Raw genomic sequence first — 19,739 nt, 5'->3', positions numbered from 1 at the left:
GTCACACATTGAAATCTAGCCCCGCTGAGTAGTTACTGGAAGTTGTTACCAGCTAATGATTGTTTATATATGAAAGTAGTTGGTTACCGTATGATGAGAGTAAATGAAGTTAGTCCATTTCCTACTGAACCATATCTGATTTATGCTAATTAGCACTATTATTGTTAGACACAGGGGAGACCAGGAATATAACAGGCATTACAGTTTCACTCTTAGCGTTAGCCCCTGCTGTTCAGTGGAGGGAAATTTGCAGTGCTGCTGCACAAGCCGTACGTGTGTTGACTTTTTTCTCAAACATTATGCGACACCTTCCATAGGTGTCTTTTAGTGAGGATTAAGCAACAGCAAAATAAAGCCACTTTACTTCGGAAAGAGAGTGTCCACACAAGGGTTTAATGCACTTCTAAATTATGCACGTTAACTTCACAGCTTTACTTGAATAAGCTTAACTTTTGTGAGTGTTCCAGTGCAGAAAAATCCATAGCGAGTGTGTGTGGTGTCTGGTGTAAAAAAGTGACTCTAACTGGAGAAGTGAAAGAGTACATGTTTAACGTGTGCCAATGATTTCTCGTCAAATTTGCTCAGTTCACAGAGTAGTAATATGCTTTCATCTAAAAGTCAAGTTGATTCTTATCCTTTTAATGTGTCATCACCAATCGTAAAGTTTCTGCAGGATAGATTCTGCCCTCATCATGCTGGAGCTCCAGCACTTCCCTCGAGCGTGATTTGTAGTCAATGGGGAATTACAGGTATCACTTCAGTTCCATATAACTGTGCAACACTGATGTTTTTATGTTCAGGATTGCTATAATGAGTGTAATAATATTTTATATGCTATACACCAGTGACATGAGTTAACTTCATTCCTATTGTGACAGCAATATCACAAATTCCTGCAGTTTGCTATGTCCTTTAGTCGTCCTTTGCAACTGAAAGTAGCAGTCTGTGATATTACAAGTACAGCTGCATAGAACTGAACAGTCTAATCTACTTGAATTTGCAACCTTCTAGTTTGGTGTTGTGTTTTGAATCCAAAAATTTAGCAATGGAACTAATTCCAAACCACACCTCTTTTTGCATGCTTTCAATTTTGTATGTTTTGGAAGCAAAATCCTGAATCCTTCTCAGCTGATTTTGTCACTTGCTGATTCTTTCAGCCAACCTGAGCTGAGCTTCCCATTTGTCAGTACAAACAAAGCCAGGCAGATTTTCCTTGACATCAGTTCCCGAAGCAAAAGGTGTGCGATCTTTTGATTCAAAGCATGACAGGTCTGAAATGCAAATAATGTAATCAAGCTCACAAGCTTCCTCTTTGCTTCTAGGTCCAAGTCCAGATGTTGGTTATGTTCTAGAAAACCTTGTATCATCTAGGACCTAGTTATCTGTCAGAATTCCAAAAGTTTTAGATTTAAAGGCTTTTTAAAACTGTATTTCAGGGGTAAAAGCTGCCTGAAGATTTTCCTTTTCTATTACCAATTATAGATTCTTCTGTGCCTCCCACCATGTCCCTGTCATATATTGAGGACAGTTAAAATTTAACAGATTTTTTTAAACTAGTAAGTTTTGACTTCCGTAGCTCAGACATTTCTAAACTGTCCGTGTTTCTCTAATAGCATCAACTACTGCTTTAAACCACAACATATTCATTACCTGCTCTGGCAGAAACAGGAGAACCCCAGCAGGTTTAATAGGACTATGAAACAAATGTCTTCCAGTCTCTGTTTCTATAGCAAGATGGTAGATTTGGAAGAAAGAAATGGAACCCAGGAGACTCTCCAGCAGATTTCAGTAACTTGCAGGAAAACTAGATTTTAGAGTTAACCCGTGAAGGTGATATTTTTACCTCTCACCAAAGCATTGCTATGTGATATAAGGATGTGTCAGACCCATTTGCTGGTCTATATTCAACAAATCACAGGATACATCCTGAGTCCTTGAAGGCGCTGTATACTGCTAGGGAGTGATTATTCTTTGGCAAGTGGTGCCAATTATTTAAGTAACCTCTTCCTATGACAGGTTCAAGATCCAATCTTCAAACTGCATGGCTTTTGAGTAGCTAGTCTATATATACAGAAGATCCACAATGGTCTGTGTAAGAAGGGAATACTCGACCTCCTCAGCCAGAGTGACAGTGGCCCCTCTCCATGGCTACCACCGCAGCCACTCATACTCCAGCACTCCCCAAAAGACTGAGTACTTGCCTACCATTTCAGCAGGTGCTGACCTCCCAGAAGGGAGAAATGACCAGTTTCTCCCCCAGCTTACCTCCATTCTCAGACAAACTGCATGCTGGTTTCCTGTGAGCAAGCCCTGGAGAGCAATGTTTCCCCTCATGCAGGGTGCCTGTATCCTGCCCCTTACACCATGCCTTAGAATAGTACTTGTGTCACTGTGCACAGAGCCCTTGGTGATGACTGGGGCAAGGATTTCGCATTAATTTTCCTGATGGTTCATGGCTCTTTCTCTGGGAGAGGTCTGATGTGGTGTTCCAAGTAACAAAGGGGAATATTTTAGTGGAATTTTGATGAATGCTGTGGAGTCTTGCATTTATAAACTTCCATTTTCCATGTTAGAATGGCAACTTCTATAACAAGCTGTCAGCTGAAATGCTTTTTATTAAAATGTAACGTACTTTATACACCACATTTTAATAAAAGAACACGGCCATACAGCTTACCAAGCCAGTAAATTAGTGTTGCATATAAAACTCCAAAATACCTCTACAACAGGAAATTTCTAACTGCAACAGGTACTAAATAACAAAGTGCTGAAATGAATATTCCTCTGACAAGGGGACAGAGAATTTCATTATGCAGAGGGTAGAATTTCAGCATATCCTACTTCAGTGGAAAAGGCTAAGTAGAGCATCAGCACTGGTGTTATTACAATGATGGCAGATTGGAAACCAAGGCTCTCCACCTCTCCAATTTTCCTCTTGGGTTTCCATTCTGGATTGACTATAGAGACTCAGAAGCATGCTGAACATAGAAACTGTGTCTTGGTGCCCTTAATGTCAACTTTAAGAAAGGGCACCTTGAATCAAGTCCCCACAGTAAAGCAATTACTGTTAACTTTATTGCTTTTATTCTTTTTACATATGAAATACCTTCTAGAAGGTCTACTTTATAATTTGTAAGTTAATTGAAGTCTCAAAACCAGGGGTTAATAGAACTATCCAGAGCTAGGCATAGTGCAGACAGGTGCTGTACAAGTTTTCCCCGTATTGTTTTGCCAACACACTTCCATCCTGCTATTCCAGTGTCTCTAAATGTAGAGATTGCCAGTCATATTAAGTCCCAGTAAATGGCCTGGTTCTGTGATGTGCAGAAATCTGGAATTATACAGGTAGGGTCAAATCTGCATGAGGCATGTGTAACGCCACAAGTCTTATCAACTCCAAGTTTTTGACAAATTATTAACTGGGGAAGGAGTGAAAGGACTGCCCTCAAAAGGACGGTAGGACTATTATGGGATCACAGATTGGACCAAGGGCCATACAGCACATGGACAGATTTGGGGGAAGGTATAAAATGGAAGACAATACCCAGAAGCCCATTCTTTCCTTGACATTTGGAGCCATGCTGCCAAAGGACACCTCCCTGTAGTTGGTCCCAAGCCTTCCTTTGGAATAAGGGTCTTCACGTTGCGGTGAAAGGTTCTGTACAAGATAATGCTTGTCAGGCAAGGTCAGGTATAGCCTGCGGTGTAAATCTCTTGGGCTTTTAATAGGGAAGATATCACAATCAGTTGCCATTCCCCAGCCACCCAACGCCTTTCAAAAACCTACCCCTATGAACAAGCTTTCCACAGGTTTCCTAGGAAACCTGTGGAGCAGGAGGATGCCATTCAGTATCTCTTACTGCCCTTCCTTATGGTACTGGTATTGTTAGCCAGTACATACATGGGCTTCCTTTGCTCTGTGCACAGTTCTGAAGGGAAGACTTGTCCTTTGAGTTTACTCAGATTTCTAGTCCTGCTGTCAGAAGTAAAATAGTAGCATACTGATCCAGTATACAGCCTAACTTCCCTCCACATCAGTGCCTTAAAAAAGCTTTTTTTTTTGTCTGAAGCAACTTTCCCAAGCATGCTTTCCATGCAGTACCCCAATACTTGAGTTTTGTTTTGTTTTGTTTTTAAAGGAGCAGTAATCTGAAGTAAAGGCCTGGCCGTATCTAATAAAGGCCTGACAGTATCCAGCTGCTGCTATTTGTGCTATGGGAAATAGCACGGATTTGCTTCAAGGAGAAAACATTGGAGTTACTTATGTTATTATAATGAGCATAGTCTAGTTTTAGATTAAATATACATCAATCATGTTGTCTCTGGACTCATAATACTATGGTGACCCTAAGTACTTGGATAGAACAGTATTGGGGGTGGTATGAAAACGCAGATGTACATCAACTTTTTTAGTGTCTTTTTTTATTTGTATTGCTATGCATATATATAAAATGTTTAATGTATTCCTGTCTCATACTCTCTCTTCCTTTCCTCACAATCTCCCATTCTCTTCTTTGGCAACATCAGCTTCCATGTTGATGACCCATCCAACCGCTTAGCTGTGCATTTCCCCACCCTCACCTCTCCATTCTACCTGCAGATCTGGTTCAACTCTCACTCGCTAAAAGAGCCATTCATTTGACTTCATCTTCACCAAGCACTTCTCTCTCTGACCTCTCTGTTGCTCAATTCTCCCTCTCTGATCGTCACCTGGTCTCTTTCCGCAGTGCCCATTAGCCCCCTCCCTCATGCCCTGTCCCTCAGCCTCTCCCTGACTTATACTCAGACTGACAAGGGACAGTGAGATCAAAGGCATCTAGATACTGTGAGAGTTGTCTTGCCACATCAATTGTACCTATTCTTTAGGCATCCTGGACACAAGTCAGAAATGCAACTGTTCCTAATAAATGATAGAAGGCAGCCCATCAGTATCATACTCCAAGAGAAACCCTACTGTTCGGGGGAAACACAAATGCATAATTTTGCTAAGAATCTTTTTGAAGTGTCTTCATCTACCATGTTGGACATTGCATTGCATATTTCAGTTTTCCAAGGACTGGTCCCTTGCATCCTGCCCAGGCTTTACAGTTTGATTTGTTTTTTAATAGTGTCCATTCTCTGTCCTGGTCAGTCATACGAAGATAACAGGAACAGGGGTAAGGAGCTCAAGGAATAAGTCCTGGCACAGCTCCAAGTGCTCTATGCACACACACAAACTCACTTTTGCTTGACTGACTATGAGCCCTTCTTCCTCCTCCTGTCCCCACTGTTTTCTTGTGCTGTTACCTGACACCACAAGTTAAACCACGCTCTCCCATATGCCTGTTTTACATCAAGCCGTACAATGACCATCACCAAAATGGGCAAGCTCTCCATCCTGTTTTGCTCTACTTTAACCAGTGAGACTGGGATAACACCCAGTTTGTAATGGTGGCCTAGAGTAAGTACCAGCAGGAGTTTTCAGTATAGTACTGTTCATTCAACATTGACATTAATTTTGAGTAATGTACATGCAATCAAGTGAATATAGCAAATTTACTCTAAGGAGTCAGCTGAGATTAATGTAGACTTACTAGCATGCTGTGTGCCATTTCCCAGTGCTGCTACATTACTGTCTGCATCATATTTGCTAATCAATGTGATAACCCTGAAGTGGAATATCTGATAGAAATGTCTGTTTGTGGATGCCAATGTCTGTGCTTTCCTGGCAGTCAGCACTATTTGTGCACTAACAGTTAACACACAATTAGGTGAATTTTCTTTTTAATAATAAAAGGAGAGAAACAATTTAGCTGCAAGCTGAGGCAGACTTGGTTTTGGGGCTGCTTCAGTCAGGAAAGAGTTTGCAGTCTGCTTAATATACTGCAAATGGAAATTTCTTTCACACTGAGAGAGCTTGAATTATTCTAGAATAGGGTATTCTTAGCTATAGCCAAAATAGAGAATTTAAATCGGTATTTCAAATCTGACCATTTAAAAAACAGGAAATAGATCAATAGTTATAAAATGGCCTTTTGAGAGGTATTAAAGTCTTCCAGTCTTTAGAAAGCTGATTTTAACACTAACAGAGCATGATAGAGAACATTAGCTTGGGAGCCCTCATTACTGGCTTTTAAACAAAACCATATTTTCTACATGCCATTTTTAAATAGCAATTTTAGCAGAGATGAGCCCAAAATAAAACCCTGCTCATACTTCAGAGAGTTCAGAACTCAAGCCTAAACCTAGATCTGAATCCAAATTTTGCAAATGCCCCAGTCTTCTTGGTGAAGTGAACTGAAACCCCAGACTTTTTCAAGTCATTAAAATCTGAAATTTCCTAGTATGTTTCATACTTCACTCCCTCACTTTCTGCCAGACTATCTTTTCTGGTTAAAGAAAGTTGCCTTGATTTCAAACAATGTTCTGAACATCCCATCAAAAATGTTTTGACCCTAACTTAATTGTAGAACTTAGATGTAGCATTGCCAAGCAACTCCTAATTTTTATCTTAAATGTTTTTTTTTAAATCTCCAAATTACAGTAGGTTTCAGAGTAGCAGCTGTGTTAGCCTGGATCGACAAAAAGAACAGGAGTATTTGTGGCACCTTAGAAACTAACAAATTTATTTGAGCATAAGGTTTCGTGGGCTACAGCTCACTTCATCGGATGCTTGCAGTGGAAAATAGAGTAGGACGATTTTATATACACAGAGAACATGAAACAATGGGTGTTACCATACACCCTGTAACAAGAGTGATCACTTAAGGTGAGCTATTACCAGCAGGAGAGAAAAAAACCCTTTTGTAGTGATAATCAAGATGGGCCATTTCCAGCAGTTGACAAGAATGTCTGAGGAACAGCGGGGGAAGGGATACACATGGGGAAATAGTTTTACTTTGTGTAATGATACATCCACTCCCAGTCTCTATTCAAGCCTAAGTTAATGGTGTCCAGTTTGCAAATTAATTCCAATTCAGCAGTCTATCGTTGGAGTCTGTTTTTGAAATTTTTTTGTTGAAGAATTGCCACTTTTAGGTCTGTAATCGAGTGACCAGAGAGATTGAAGTGTTCTCCGACTGGTTTTTGAATGTTATAATTTTTGACATCTGATTTTTGTCCATTTAGTCTTTTACGTAGAGACTGTCCGGTTTGGCCAATGTACATGGCAGAGGGACATTGATGGCACATGATGGCATATATCACACTGGTAGATGTGCAGGTGAACGAGCCTCTGATAGTGTGGCTGATGTGATTAGGCCCTATGATGGTGTCCCCTAAATAGATATGTGGACACAGTTGGCAACGGGCTTTGTTGCAAGGATAGGTTCCTGGTTTAGTGTTTTTTGTTGTGTGGGTGCTGGTGAGTATTTGCTTCAGGTTGGGGGGCTGTCCGTAAGCAAGGACTGACCTGTCTCCCAAGATCTGTGAGAGTGATGGGTCGTCCTTCAGGATAGGTTGTAGATCCTTGATGATGCACTGGAGAGGTTTTAGTTGGGGGCTGAAGATGACGGCTAGTGGTGTTCGGTTACTTTCTTTGTTGGGCCTGTCCTGTAGTAGGTGACTTCTGGGTACTCTTCTGGCCCTGTCAGTCTGTTTCTTCACTTCAGCAGGTGGGTATTGTAGTTGTAAGAATGCTTGATAGAGATCTTGTAGGTGTTTGTCTCTGTCTGAGGGGTTGGAGCAAATGTGGTTGTATCATAGAGCTTGGCTGTAGACAATGGATCGTGTGGTGTGGTCTGGATGAAAGCTGGAGGCAGGTAGGTAAGCATAGCGGTCAGTAGGTTTCCAGTATAGGGTGGTGTTTATGTGACCATTGCTTATTAGCACTGTAGTGTCCAGGAAGTGGATCTCTTGTGTGGACTGGTCCAGGCTGAGGTTGATGGTGGGATGGAAATTGTTGAAATCATGGTGGAATTCCTCAAGAGCTTCTTTTCCGTGGGTCCAGATGATGAAGATGTCATCAATGTAGCGCAAGTAGAGTAGGGGCATTAGGGGACGAGAGCTGAGGAAGTGTTGTTCTAAGTCAGCCATAAAAATGTTGGCATACTGTATGGCCATGCGGGTACCCATAGCAGTGCCGCTGATTTGAAGGTATACATTGTCCCCAAATGTGAAATAGTTATGGGTGAGGACAAAGTCACAAAGTTCAGCCACCAGATTTGCCGTGACATTATCAGGGATACTGTTCCTGATGGCTTGTAATCCATCTTTGTGTGGAATGTTGGTGTAGGAGGCTTCTACATCCATAGTGGCTAGGATGGTGTCTTCAGGAAGATCACCGATGGATTATAGTTTCCTCAGGAAGTCAGTGGTGTCTCGAAGATAGCTAGGAGTGCTGGTAGCATAGGGCCTGAGGAGGGAGTCTACGGAGCCAGACAATCCTGCTGTCAGTGTGCCAATGCCTGAGATGATGGGGCATTCAGGATTTCCAGGTTTATGGATCTTGGGTAGCAGATAGAATACCACTGCTCGGGATTCTAGGGATGTGTCTGTGCGGATTTGCTCTTGTGCTTTTTCAGGGAGTTTCTTGAGCAGAAGGTGTAGTTTCTTTTGGTAACCCTCAGTGGGATCAGAGGGTAATGGCTTGTAGAATGTGGTAGCAGCCTCTTGTTCATATTCCGACCTATTCATGATGATGACAGCACCTCATTTGTCAGCCTTTTTGATTATGATGTCAGAGTTGTTTCTAAGGCTGTGGATGGCATTGTGTTCCACACGGCTGAGGTTATGGGGCAAGTGGTGCTGCTTTTCCACAATTTCAGCCCATGCACGTCGGCGGAAGCACCGTATGTAGAAGTCCAGTTTGTTGTTTCGACCTTCAGGAGGAGTCCACCCAGAATCTTTCCTTTTGTAGTGTTGGTAGGAAGGTCTCTGTGGGTTAGTATGCTGTTCAGAGGTGTGTTGGAAATATTCCTTGAGTCGGAGACATCGAAAATAAGTTTCTAGGTCACCACAGAACTGTATCATGTTCGTGGGGGTGGAGGGGCAGAAGGAGAGGCCCCGAGGTAGGACAGATTCGTCTGCGGGGCTAAGAGTATAGCTGGATAGATTAACAATATTGCTGGTTGGGTTAAGGGAACCACTGTTGTGACCCCTTGTGGCATGTAGTAGATTAGATAGTTTAGTGTCCTTTTTCTTTCGTAGAGAAGCAAAGTGTGTGTTGTAAATGGCTTGTCTAGTTTTTGTAAAGTCCAGCCACGAGGAATTTTGGTGGAAGGTTGTTTTTTTATGAGAGTATCCAGTTTTGAGAGCTCATTCTTAATCTTTCCCTGTTTGCTGTATAGGATGTTGATCAGGTGGTTCCGCAGTTTCTTTGAGAGTGTGTGGCACAATCTGTCAGCATAGTCTGTGTGGTATGTAGATTGTAATTGATTTTTTACCTTCAGTCCTTTTGGTATGATGTCCATCTGTTTGCACCATTAAATTAGGCTTGAATAAAGACTGGGAGTGATGTGTCATTACACAAAGTAAAACTATTTCCCCATGTTTATTTTTCCCCCCTACTGTTCCTCAGACATTCTTGTCAACTGCTGGAAATGGCCCATCTTGATTATCACTACAAAAGGTTTTTTTTTCTCTCCTGCTGGTAATAGCTCACCTTAATTGATCACTCTTGTTACAGTGTGTATGGTAACACCCATTGTTTCATGTTCTCTGTGTATATAAAATCGTCCTACTCTATTTTCCACTGCATGCATCTGATGAAGTGGGCTGTAGCCCATGAAAGCTTATGCTCAGATAAATTTATTAGTCTCTAAGGTGCCACAAGCACTCCTGTTCTTTTTGCAAATTACAATAGTTTTTCCTGTCCTTCCCTAGGCCTCTTTAGTTCCTGTCTGAGAACTGTATTTTCCTTTTGCCTTCCTCTCTTAGCACAGAATGCTCCAGTGGACTTGCCTTTATGGCCAAGCAGGCCATATCATACAAAAAATTATGAGAGATTCAAAGTATTACATGCCGCCTTGTGGTAGTGGTATCGCCTCAAATCCAAGTGTTCACCGGTATGAAAAATTGACAGGTCAGAAAACGAGCAGCTGTCATTTTAAATGCCTCACTTTTATTTTTGTTTTTTTATGTAAAGTTAGTGCCTGTGAAAGGTGCTGGAGGGAATTCTTGGAGTCTGAGGTGCTCTCTCTATTTTCAAAGCAAGTACAGTGCATGCAGCAGCACTTCAAGGCATGCCCATGTGCCACAACCATGAGCGGGAGAAAGGCCATCTTTAGGGGAAGAGGCATGCAGTCTTTGATCTCTCTAAGATTACCAGAAAGGAGTTGAGCAACTTTTATTGCTACGTGGCGGGGAGTTATTTATGAGAACATTAATCTCTTTTTTCTGAGGCTCTAATACACATTTGATAGTAACAACTTTGTTACTGACCCACCTAGATTCACAAGAGCAACCTAGAGGGGAAAGTTTCTATATCGCATTACCAAAATCCTGAGTCTTTTCATCTCCTCTGGTGAAGTCATGAGGTAGTGTATGTTGTAGTGGTTAGAGCACAGGTCTGGAAGTCAAGAGTTTAGTCCCTCCTTGTTCTCCCTGATTTGCTGTTTGATTCTGGGCTTGTCCTTTCTGCTAGGAAAGAGGACTGAAATTTCCTTACGTAATTTTTGAGAGGATGGCCTTGTAGTTTACACACTGCTGTGTGGCCTGGGGCCAGTCTCTTACTCCCTGTGCCTTAATTTCCCTCCTGTAAAATAGCATCACTTCTCTCCTATCCCTTTGTCTGGGAGTAGATTTTGTTAATATAGTTTGTAAGATTCAGGGGGATAAATTTCTCTTACAATATGTTTATACAGCACCTAACTCAGTATGCCCTAACCTGTTTGTAACGCTCTTTGAGATTACAGGATGAAGTTGCTGTACGAATGCTTAATTATCCATACATTTTATAAAATAGGTACTCACAAAATGAAGGTAAATTGGCACCTTCTTAGAGTTCCTAAGACCAAGATCTTCAAAGGTATTTAGGTGCCTAACTCCTATTGAAATCAGTGGGAGTTAGGAACCTAAATACCTTTGAGGACCTGGGCTTAAATCCTTACTTGACAGATTTGTATTAGGAACTGCAGGGTTGGAAAAACCTTTTCAGGTGGCTTATATATGATTGCACTTTACTTTTTATTTTGCATCAGAGAAGTGGCAGATATTAATTTATTATCAGAACGATGGATAAAACTTAATAGGAATTTTAAGTGTACCTATTGGACCAGCTCCATCAATGGTGTGATGCTGTACGCAGTGAAATTAAGGTGAGGGTGAATTGAGCCCAAATATTTAAATCTAAAACTACAGAGCTACAGCATCTAAAAGCATTAGGAATCTAAAGATATTAATTTGGCCACCAGACAGTTTTCCTACATTAAGGCAGCTGATGTACACTCAGGTTGAAAATTGGAGGTGGTTCAAAGAAGAGATTTGAGAATGATTAAAGGATTAGAAAGCCTGCCTTTTAATGTTAGACTCAGGGAGTTCAATCTATTTAGTTTAACAAAGAGAAGGTTAAGGGATGACTTGATCACAGTCTATAAGAAGCTACATGGGGAACAAATATTTAATAATGAGCTCTTTAGTCTAACAGAAAAAAGTATTACCTGATCCAGTGTCTAGAAGTTGAAGCCAGACAAATTCAGACAGGAAACAAAATGTAAATTTTTAACAGTGCGTGGTAAAGCATTGGAACAATTTACCAACAGTCATGTCGGATTCTCCATCCCTAGCAATTTTTAAATCAAGGTTGGATGGTTTTCTAAAGGAGCTACTCTAGGAATTATTTTGGAGAAGTTCTATGGCCTGTGCTATACAGAAGTTCATACTAGATAATCACAGTGGACCCTTCTAGCCTTGGAATCTATTAACCTAATCTGTGGATAGTTTAATGTGGGAGTTAAATTTAAAAGTGCATTTTTTTGGTTCATACCAAAGTTTCTTTGTCTACTAAAGGTCAAGTGAATGAATTTATTCTGTGTTTTGCTTCTTTGGCTAAGAAAGAAATGAAAACAAAATCTCTTCTCTGTATTATTTTGATTGTAAATTTTTCTATAAATGCGGCACTATGATGTCCTCTGTCTCGTAATCATCAATGAGGATAGAAGCTAGGATCTTCAGCAACAAAAGCTTTTACCGCCCAAGCTACAAGACAGGCTGCTCTACCTAGAAACAGGTTCTCCTCTCAGATGGGGGATAGCCACTAAGGAAAGACATTATTGTTCAATGAACGTTGAATTCACTGAAATACTTAGGCTTAGGTTTAAGTGCATGACTTTGAATGGGCCGTAGCTACTGTATTAGATTAGCTCTGTGTAAATGTCATGAGAATAAAGTTCCACCATGTGGTATGATGTGGAATCCAATCAAGTTTGGTCCTGTGTAAATGGTGGTGCTTTTTCAAATGCAGCAACTCAAATCAACATGTCTCCCATTATATCATTATATTGTGAAAAATTGTGGTTGTTTCAAATTAACTCAACTTAAATGGGCTTTAAAAAAATTCTTTTTCTAGAAAATGTCACCATCCTTTGTATAATACGGCAGAAAGTTAAATAGGAAAGCTTTGTGCACCCCTAATAACTGCTGTGCATGATAATGGTATAATCATTAATTTTTCAGAGTAAAATTATTAGGAAGCTGTTATGTTCTTTTCACAAAATGTTCCATTGGCATAAACATTACCCTTTGTGCTAATACCCTAAGACAACCGGGAAATTGTTGAGAATATTGTAGCTGAATATTCTCTGAAAGGAGATCTGCTGTAGCAGTCCAACTCCAGAGGCCCAAAGGTTTGTGCCTGTCTCAGTCAGAAAACTGTAGAATTAGAGTACAACCTACACCTAAACACCCACCAGATACCAAGAAAAAAGGGGGGAAGACCTTTTCTAGCCAAAAAAAGCTGTTTAAATTTACATCTATTTCATGTCAAAACAAATGGAAAATGCCACAAAAATATATTCTGAAGGTTTCATCACTGTATTGCAAGAATTCTACCTACTGTCCTAAATAAGGATTCCTGAGTAGCCTCTAAAGTTTATCACATGACTTACTTTTGATTTCCTCATTTTGGAGCAAATACTGGATCCTTTACTTAGCCAGAGTCCAGGGGTTTGGTGCATGGGAAAAAAGTGTCAAGAAAGAGGAATCCTTTCCCGCAGGTAAGAGTTTCCCAGTTTTTTGGTGTCAGATCTGAAATAACACACGTATCCGTTGCACCCCGTTCCATGTGGGGCAAATGGCTGATGGATCATATAGCTATGTATCTATTTGCCCTGGCCCACACTAACATCTCTCTCGATGCAGGAGGCATTCTTGTGGAGCTGGGTCCACCATGTGCATGTGATGAGTACCACCAGCAACAAGCTCCCAACAACCCACTGTCTTCATGGGCCTCTGCACCCATTGAAGTCGGGGGGGCGGGAGGGGGAGGAGGCAGGATTTGCCCCTCTCTGAATTGTAGCTTATTTACTTCACTACTTTTCAAGGGTTAACTGGTCACTGTACAACACCATCACTTGGTTCATGGGATGTCTGTGCATAGAAGGATCAATCCATTTGAAAGTTTTGCATTTAGGGAGGATTTTGCCTTTGGATAAAAATGCAAAAAAGTTTTGATCCCTTTTCTCTAATCTAATCCTAGTAGTACTTGGGTCATTTCCCCCATCTACTCTAAATGTAAATCAGGATTCCAGTTCACATGGGGAGTTCATAAGTGGGGAGGGAAAGGTCAGTTTTTCTTTCTATTCATTTGATAGCCGAGGATTTTTTCATTTTATTATTAGGCTCCAGCATCTAATATCATATGAGAAATTCTTCCTGGGGTTTGTTTAGTTTAGACAACAGAGCTCAGACAACAGAAAATGGGGTATGAAGGCATTACACTGAAACAGATGAGAGAAAATAAAACATGAGTTGATATAAATAGTATATTCTGTAATAAATGGCAGTAGCTTTTCTGTATGTGCCTCTTTACTTTTAAGTAATGCAGACGAAAACTCAACTTGCAGCAAGAGTCTTTTAGAACAAATAGCTTGCACAAAATTCTTTGGTGCTGTAGCAGCCTACATGGAGACGGAACCTATAATATGTTAGTCACTATAATTATTGTTGTTTGCTGTTCTAAATGCAGACCAAATAGGTTTGTTGCCAAAGAAAATAAAAATTGTGCGTGGCACAGATTCTGGGAAAATCATTGTGTTTTATTCTCCACTGTGTGTGGGTGTATGTACTCCCGGGTGATACTTGATAACCCTTGAAGGACATCATATTGATTGCAATAAGCTAGGTCTGTCTATGGAGAAATCCATCAAAAGGGTCCTCAGAGGGATGAAATTTTTGCATGCATTGACTGAAGGAGAGCCTTTTTCTCCCGCCCCCTGTATATAGTACTGAGGAAGCTGGATTTGTTCCCCTCATAGAAAAGGCCACTGGATTTACACGGAAAACTGGCAGATGCCTGTGGAGTCACATGGGCCAAAGTCATGTTAAGTCCTACAGTTCTGTACTGGCCTTTCCCCACTGGAAGTACAGTTCCATTGGAACTTTTCTACCATTGCCTCCCACTGGCCACAGCTGTTCCCAAAACATTGGAATGAAAGCAGAAAGAACTAGAGCTATATTATTTTTGACTAATTTCTCCAGAGCCAAAATGAGGACAATGCACGTACCCCACCTCAATCTGCCCTATCACAACCTCCTTGCAGCCCCAGGACCTTGGGGCACCCTCCATGGCTTCATGGGGTGCAAGAAGAGGGTGCCAGAGAAGCCCCCCCTTCAGTGCAGAATGTCCATCCCTTCTTTGTAGATGTCAGGGCTATGATCTGGCTCAGTGGTCTTTTTTTAATTATGTCTTAATCTCATAACAGTTTTTCTTACAAATAAAAAAAACATTTGATAATCTGAGCCACAGGTCTCCCATACGAGAGTCCCAGCAGTGAGAAGGTGTAGACACATGCTGGGAAGCCATGTTACACTTTCTGCCTGAAATACCTTTAGGCTGTAGAGCCATTTTCCTGCTCCACTTCCACAGAGTTCATTTAGAAGAGCAGTTTTGGTTTTCAAGGGCCTGATTCTACATTCTTCATCTCAGTGAGGGTTATTTGGGTAAGGAGTGTAGGAGCAAGCCATCCAGATCTTAAATATGGGTCCACAGGGTCCACCAGTAGAGTGCGAGGACCCTCCATAAATTTTGACAGCCCAGTTAACAAAATGAAATGAAATGTACTGTTTCCCACTTGAAGTGAGACTATATACTATTGCCATCTGGTAGCTATTGGAAGCACTTTCAAATCCTTAACCACCATTCCTAATATCTCTATTTTGCAATACTTCCATAATTAATCGCTCTTGCGTTTTCTTTGCTTTTTAATACTTTGACCGTACCAGGCTTACCTTGACCTGATAGTGTTAAATAGGGATGTATTTAAAATTGAGAGGTTTTATGAGACGCCACAAATTGACATAAAGGATCTGTTCTTTTTCACCCAGCTGCATATGTGCTACTGCTTGTATTTGTGCAAATTGAATTTGCACATGTGTGGGTGAATAAGCACCTATATACCACATCCATGTGTGCACAGGTGAACCACATAATTGCATATGTAATTTCTGATGCTTTGCAATGGAGATACATAACCAGCATTGTTAAATGAGGACATCCTAGTAAAATTTTAGGAGTTATAATAAGTTTTTTTCAGACTCAAATTAAGTGATGATTTGAGTGTCTCTGGTATAAGGACACTTGTAATTAACCCAGAGCTATTACAATCTTTATATATTTCATTAAATAATGAAATGTGTTTAAGGAGTAAGTGGTCATAACTTTGGAAGAGAACATTATAGTCCAGCATGTATTGTGTGTATTCAGGTAGCTCCTGTTCAATGATTGGTGCATTTAGTACTTAATCTTAGGGAATAGTTTTCACATCTTGACATGTGGGGATTTCTGTGTACATGAACGTTAAGGAGAATTACATGCCCAAGATTGACCATGTTCTCGGGTATAGGTAGAACCTTCCAGGGCTAAAAACTTGTTGTCATGTATTTGGTCTTAAACAGACAATATTTATGTTGATATATACTCCTGGCCATTTAAAATTCCTCCTGTGTTAAAGGCGATTTCTTGCTCTGCAGAGTGAATTCCTGTGAACAACATGTATTTTTTTTAAAGACAAAACTAATTTTTTTCAATGGTGCTGCAGTGCATACCTAGCCTGGAAATACAGTCGATTGTGTTAAGTATACCTGCTGAATGTAGGAGAGATTTTGCGGGGTACAAATGGGAGTTAATCAACCATGACTTGTGTTTTTGAAAATCTCCCCCTGTATTACTGTAGATTGTAAAAATAATAATAAAAAAAAGAAGTCTCAGATAGGAGATTGCTGCAATGAAACTTTTCGAAAATAATCAGATGTTTGGGTTGGCCCTGTTGGAATAAGTGAGGTTCTGATGTACAAATATCAAGGGATGCAACATACTAGATAAGGGTTTATTTAAATACTGTCTGTACAAGCTGTTTGCAGTCAGAGGGCAGAAATTGTTCTAATGGGGTAAATTAGCATTTAGAGTTGCTTGTAAAAACTTTAATTAAATATAACCTTATACCAAGAGCACACCATGTGTGATTTTTTTCTCTTTCTATAAGAGTCTTCTATGAAGAGCTAAATGAGCTTTTATTTGAGGTGCAGGTCAAGGGTTCTTGCTATACTCACTTCACATTTCTGAGCAAAACCACCAACAAGCTACTATGGTGCTTTGCGCTGGATACTATGGATTTGTGAAGCAAATAAATTCTAGTGGTGTTTTAGTATAGTTTCAAAGCTGTGATGATTCAAAGATTCCATCCCTAGTTACTACTTTAAAGTTCTAATAGATCCTGCATTTCCCCAAAAATACAAGGGACGCAGCCTGACCTGGCTAAAGTTCATGTTAACGTGTGTGCCTAATCATCCAAATGTGACTCTTTTTCAGATATCTGGAAGGAAACCATTTAACAGCTGTGCCCAAGGAGCTGTTGACCTTCAGACACTTGACACTGATGTAAGAAATGCATGGTTTTAATGCCAGCAAAATTAGATGATTCTTTCCTCTGTGTGTCTTGAGCGGAATATGGGGAACTGTCATTGGGAACTCATTTCTGAGTGCCTAGCATGTCAGCAATTGTTTCCTTTAAGTGTTTGTAAAACTATTATGTACTATGTGACTGTAGTTGGGTGTGGCAGATTTACCCGTACAACGCTGGTAGGCTTAAAAGGCAGACATCAATTTCTTATGGTTAAACCATTGCTTATGATATTATAGCACTGGGAAAATGAAGGCACCTAACAAAGCCTTTTCGTTTTTTGATGTAGAAGAAGTGGAGTTGTCGTAACTGTAGGTTCAAAATAGATCCCATCAATCAGACTTTGTTCACCCTAGTACTCTGCAGTAATTGCATGTGTATGTGTATACAAAATACATACACGCTACCTGTGGAGGAGATATCAATGTGACAAGTTGCAGATCCATGTGATAAATTCATTGTGCGCCTATGACTGCCTCACCTGTCCAGAAATTTCTGCCCAGAAATTTCTTTTACATCCATTGCTTCTATGTTGCAATGCACTGAAAATGTGCCCTAGAAGATGCTTGAGAGTCTCATAGAGAAATACTCAGATGTGCCTTGCTGAGAGATTCTTCCAAGGCTGATTATAAGAGACGATGGCAATTGATAATAGCTAGCTTTGAAAATGCTTACTTTGCTGCTTGAGTCTGTTTTAACATTTAAAAATGACTTGTTTTTAAAGTCATTCATATAAATGATGTATCTGCTGTGTGTATTTCTTTAGTGACTTGAGCAACAACAGCATCAGCATATTGGCCAATTACACCTTCATCAACATGACTCAGCTATCAACGCTGTAAGTAATCAGTGGTTCCGGCATCAGTTTTAATTGTTGTTCAGTACAAAATCAGTTGCATTAAACAACGAGTATCTCTCTTGTTATGTAAACTGATGGCTTTCCATGCTGCTTCTTAAGTAAATTAGTAGCAAAATAACCAAAGAAACATATAATACTGTAACTGCATTTTCTGATTCTCCTAGGATCCTGAGCTACAACAGACTCCGGTGTATTCCAGCCCATGCATTTAATGGACTCAAGTCTCTTCGAGTGCTGTAAGTAATACTTGTTCAATAGGTCTGGGTTACAGCTTATTAGGATGCTGTCGATGACAGCAGGATTCTTAATGAGCAGATGGCTTTTGCTTGATTCAGTACACCATAAATATTTTCACACAATTAGCTTCAATGTACTTGTACTTCTGTGCAACACATCCTGTACCAACTGGTGCATAAGAACAGCCATACTGGGTCAGACCAAAGGTCCATCTTGCCCAGTATCCTGTCTTCTGACGGTGGCCAATGCCAGAGGGAATGAGTAGAACAGGTAATCACCAAGTGATCCATCCCCTGTCGCCCATTCCCAGCTTCTGGCAAACAGAGACTAGGGACACCATCCCTCTCCATCCTGGCTAATAGCCATTGATGGACCTATCCTCCATAAACTTATCTAGTTCTTTTTTGAACCCTGTTATAGTATTGGCCTTCACAACATCCTCTAGCAAAGAGTTCCATAGGTTGACTGTGCATTATGTGAAGAAATACTTCCTTTTGTTTGTTTTAAACCTGCTGCCTATTAATTTCATTTGGTGACCCTTAGTTCTTGTGTTCTGAGAAGGAGTAAATAACACGTCCTTATTTACTTTCTCCATACCAGTCATGATCTTACAGAACTTTAACATAGTCCCCCTTAGTTGTCTCTTTACCCAGCTGCAAAGTCCCAGTCTCTCCTCATTTGGCAGCCGTTCCATACCCCTAATCATTTTTGTTGCCCTTTCCAATTCCAATATATCTTTTTTGAGATTGGGCGACCACATCTGCATGCAATATTCAAGATGTGGGCATAGCATGGATTTATATAGAGGCAATATGATATTTTCTGTCTTATTAGGTATCCCTTTCTTAATGCTTCCCAACATTCTCTTTGCTTTTTTGACTGCCTCTGCACGTTGAGTGGATGTTTTCAGAGAACTATCCACGATGACTTCAAGATCTCTTTCTTGAGTGGTAACAGCCAATTTAGATCCCATCATTTTATATGTATAGTTGGGAGTATGTTTCTCAGTGTGCATTACTTTGCATTTATCAACACTGAATTTCATATGCCATTTTGTTGCCCAGTCACCCAGTTTTGAAAGATCCTTTCAAGTCTGCCTGGGACTTAACTATCTTGAGGATTTTTGTATCATCTCCAAATTTTGCCACCTCACTGTTTACTCCTTTTTTCCAGATCATTTATAAATATGTTGAATAGGACTGGGCCCAGTGGCGCTGGAACACTTTTTATAGTGGGGGTGCTGAAAGCCAGCAAAACTCTCCCCAAACATTTTACCTTGTGCGCCCCCTAACCCCACACCACCACCCCATGAGCTGAGGCTGGGAGAAGGGCCGTGTCTCCAGGAGGGGGGACAAGGATAAGGGCTGAGGCTGGGGCCACGGCTGAGGGCAGGCACAGGGCCAGTAGCAGAGCCCTACATGCTGGCAGCTGGGACCCCGTGTGTGCGCCGGAAGCAGGGCCAGCACCCAGGACCCACATGCGTGGCTGGGAGCGGGGACCCTGCATGCGCGTCCAGGAGCCGGGCATAGGGCCAGCAGCCAGGATGCAGGACGCCATGTGCATGGGCGGGAGTGGGGCCAGCAGCCAGGAGCGGGCTGACAGCTGGGACC

The 19,739-nt window shown here is 40.9% G+C and overlaps 1 protein-coding gene across 1 annotated transcript in view; it reads left to right on the top strand.

Moving 5' to 3' along the window:
* SLIT3 (slit guidance ligand 3) overlaps nt 1-19,739 on the top strand; it is an 810,486-nt gene that overhangs the window by 662,058 nt on the left and 128,689 nt on the right. The window contains exons 21-23 of the mRNA XM_084636935.1: nt 16,943-17,011; nt 17,800-17,871; nt 18,057-18,128. Coding sequence (XP_084493061.1) covers nt 16,943-17,011; nt 17,800-17,871; nt 18,057-18,128 — 213 coding nt within the window. The remainder of the gene's footprint in view (nt 1-16,942; nt 17,012-17,799; nt 17,872-18,056; nt 18,129-19,739) is intronic.

Source organism: Lepidochelys olivacea (genome assembly GCF_965140295.1).
Source record: "Lepidochelys olivacea isolate rLepOli2 genome assembly, chromosome: 8".
NCBI classification, from domain to species: domain Eukaryota; kingdom Metazoa; phylum Chordata; order Testudines; family Cheloniidae; genus Lepidochelys; species Lepidochelys olivacea.
Note: the sequence above shows the minus strand (reverse complement) of the source record. Positions and strands in the feature narration are given on the sequence as shown.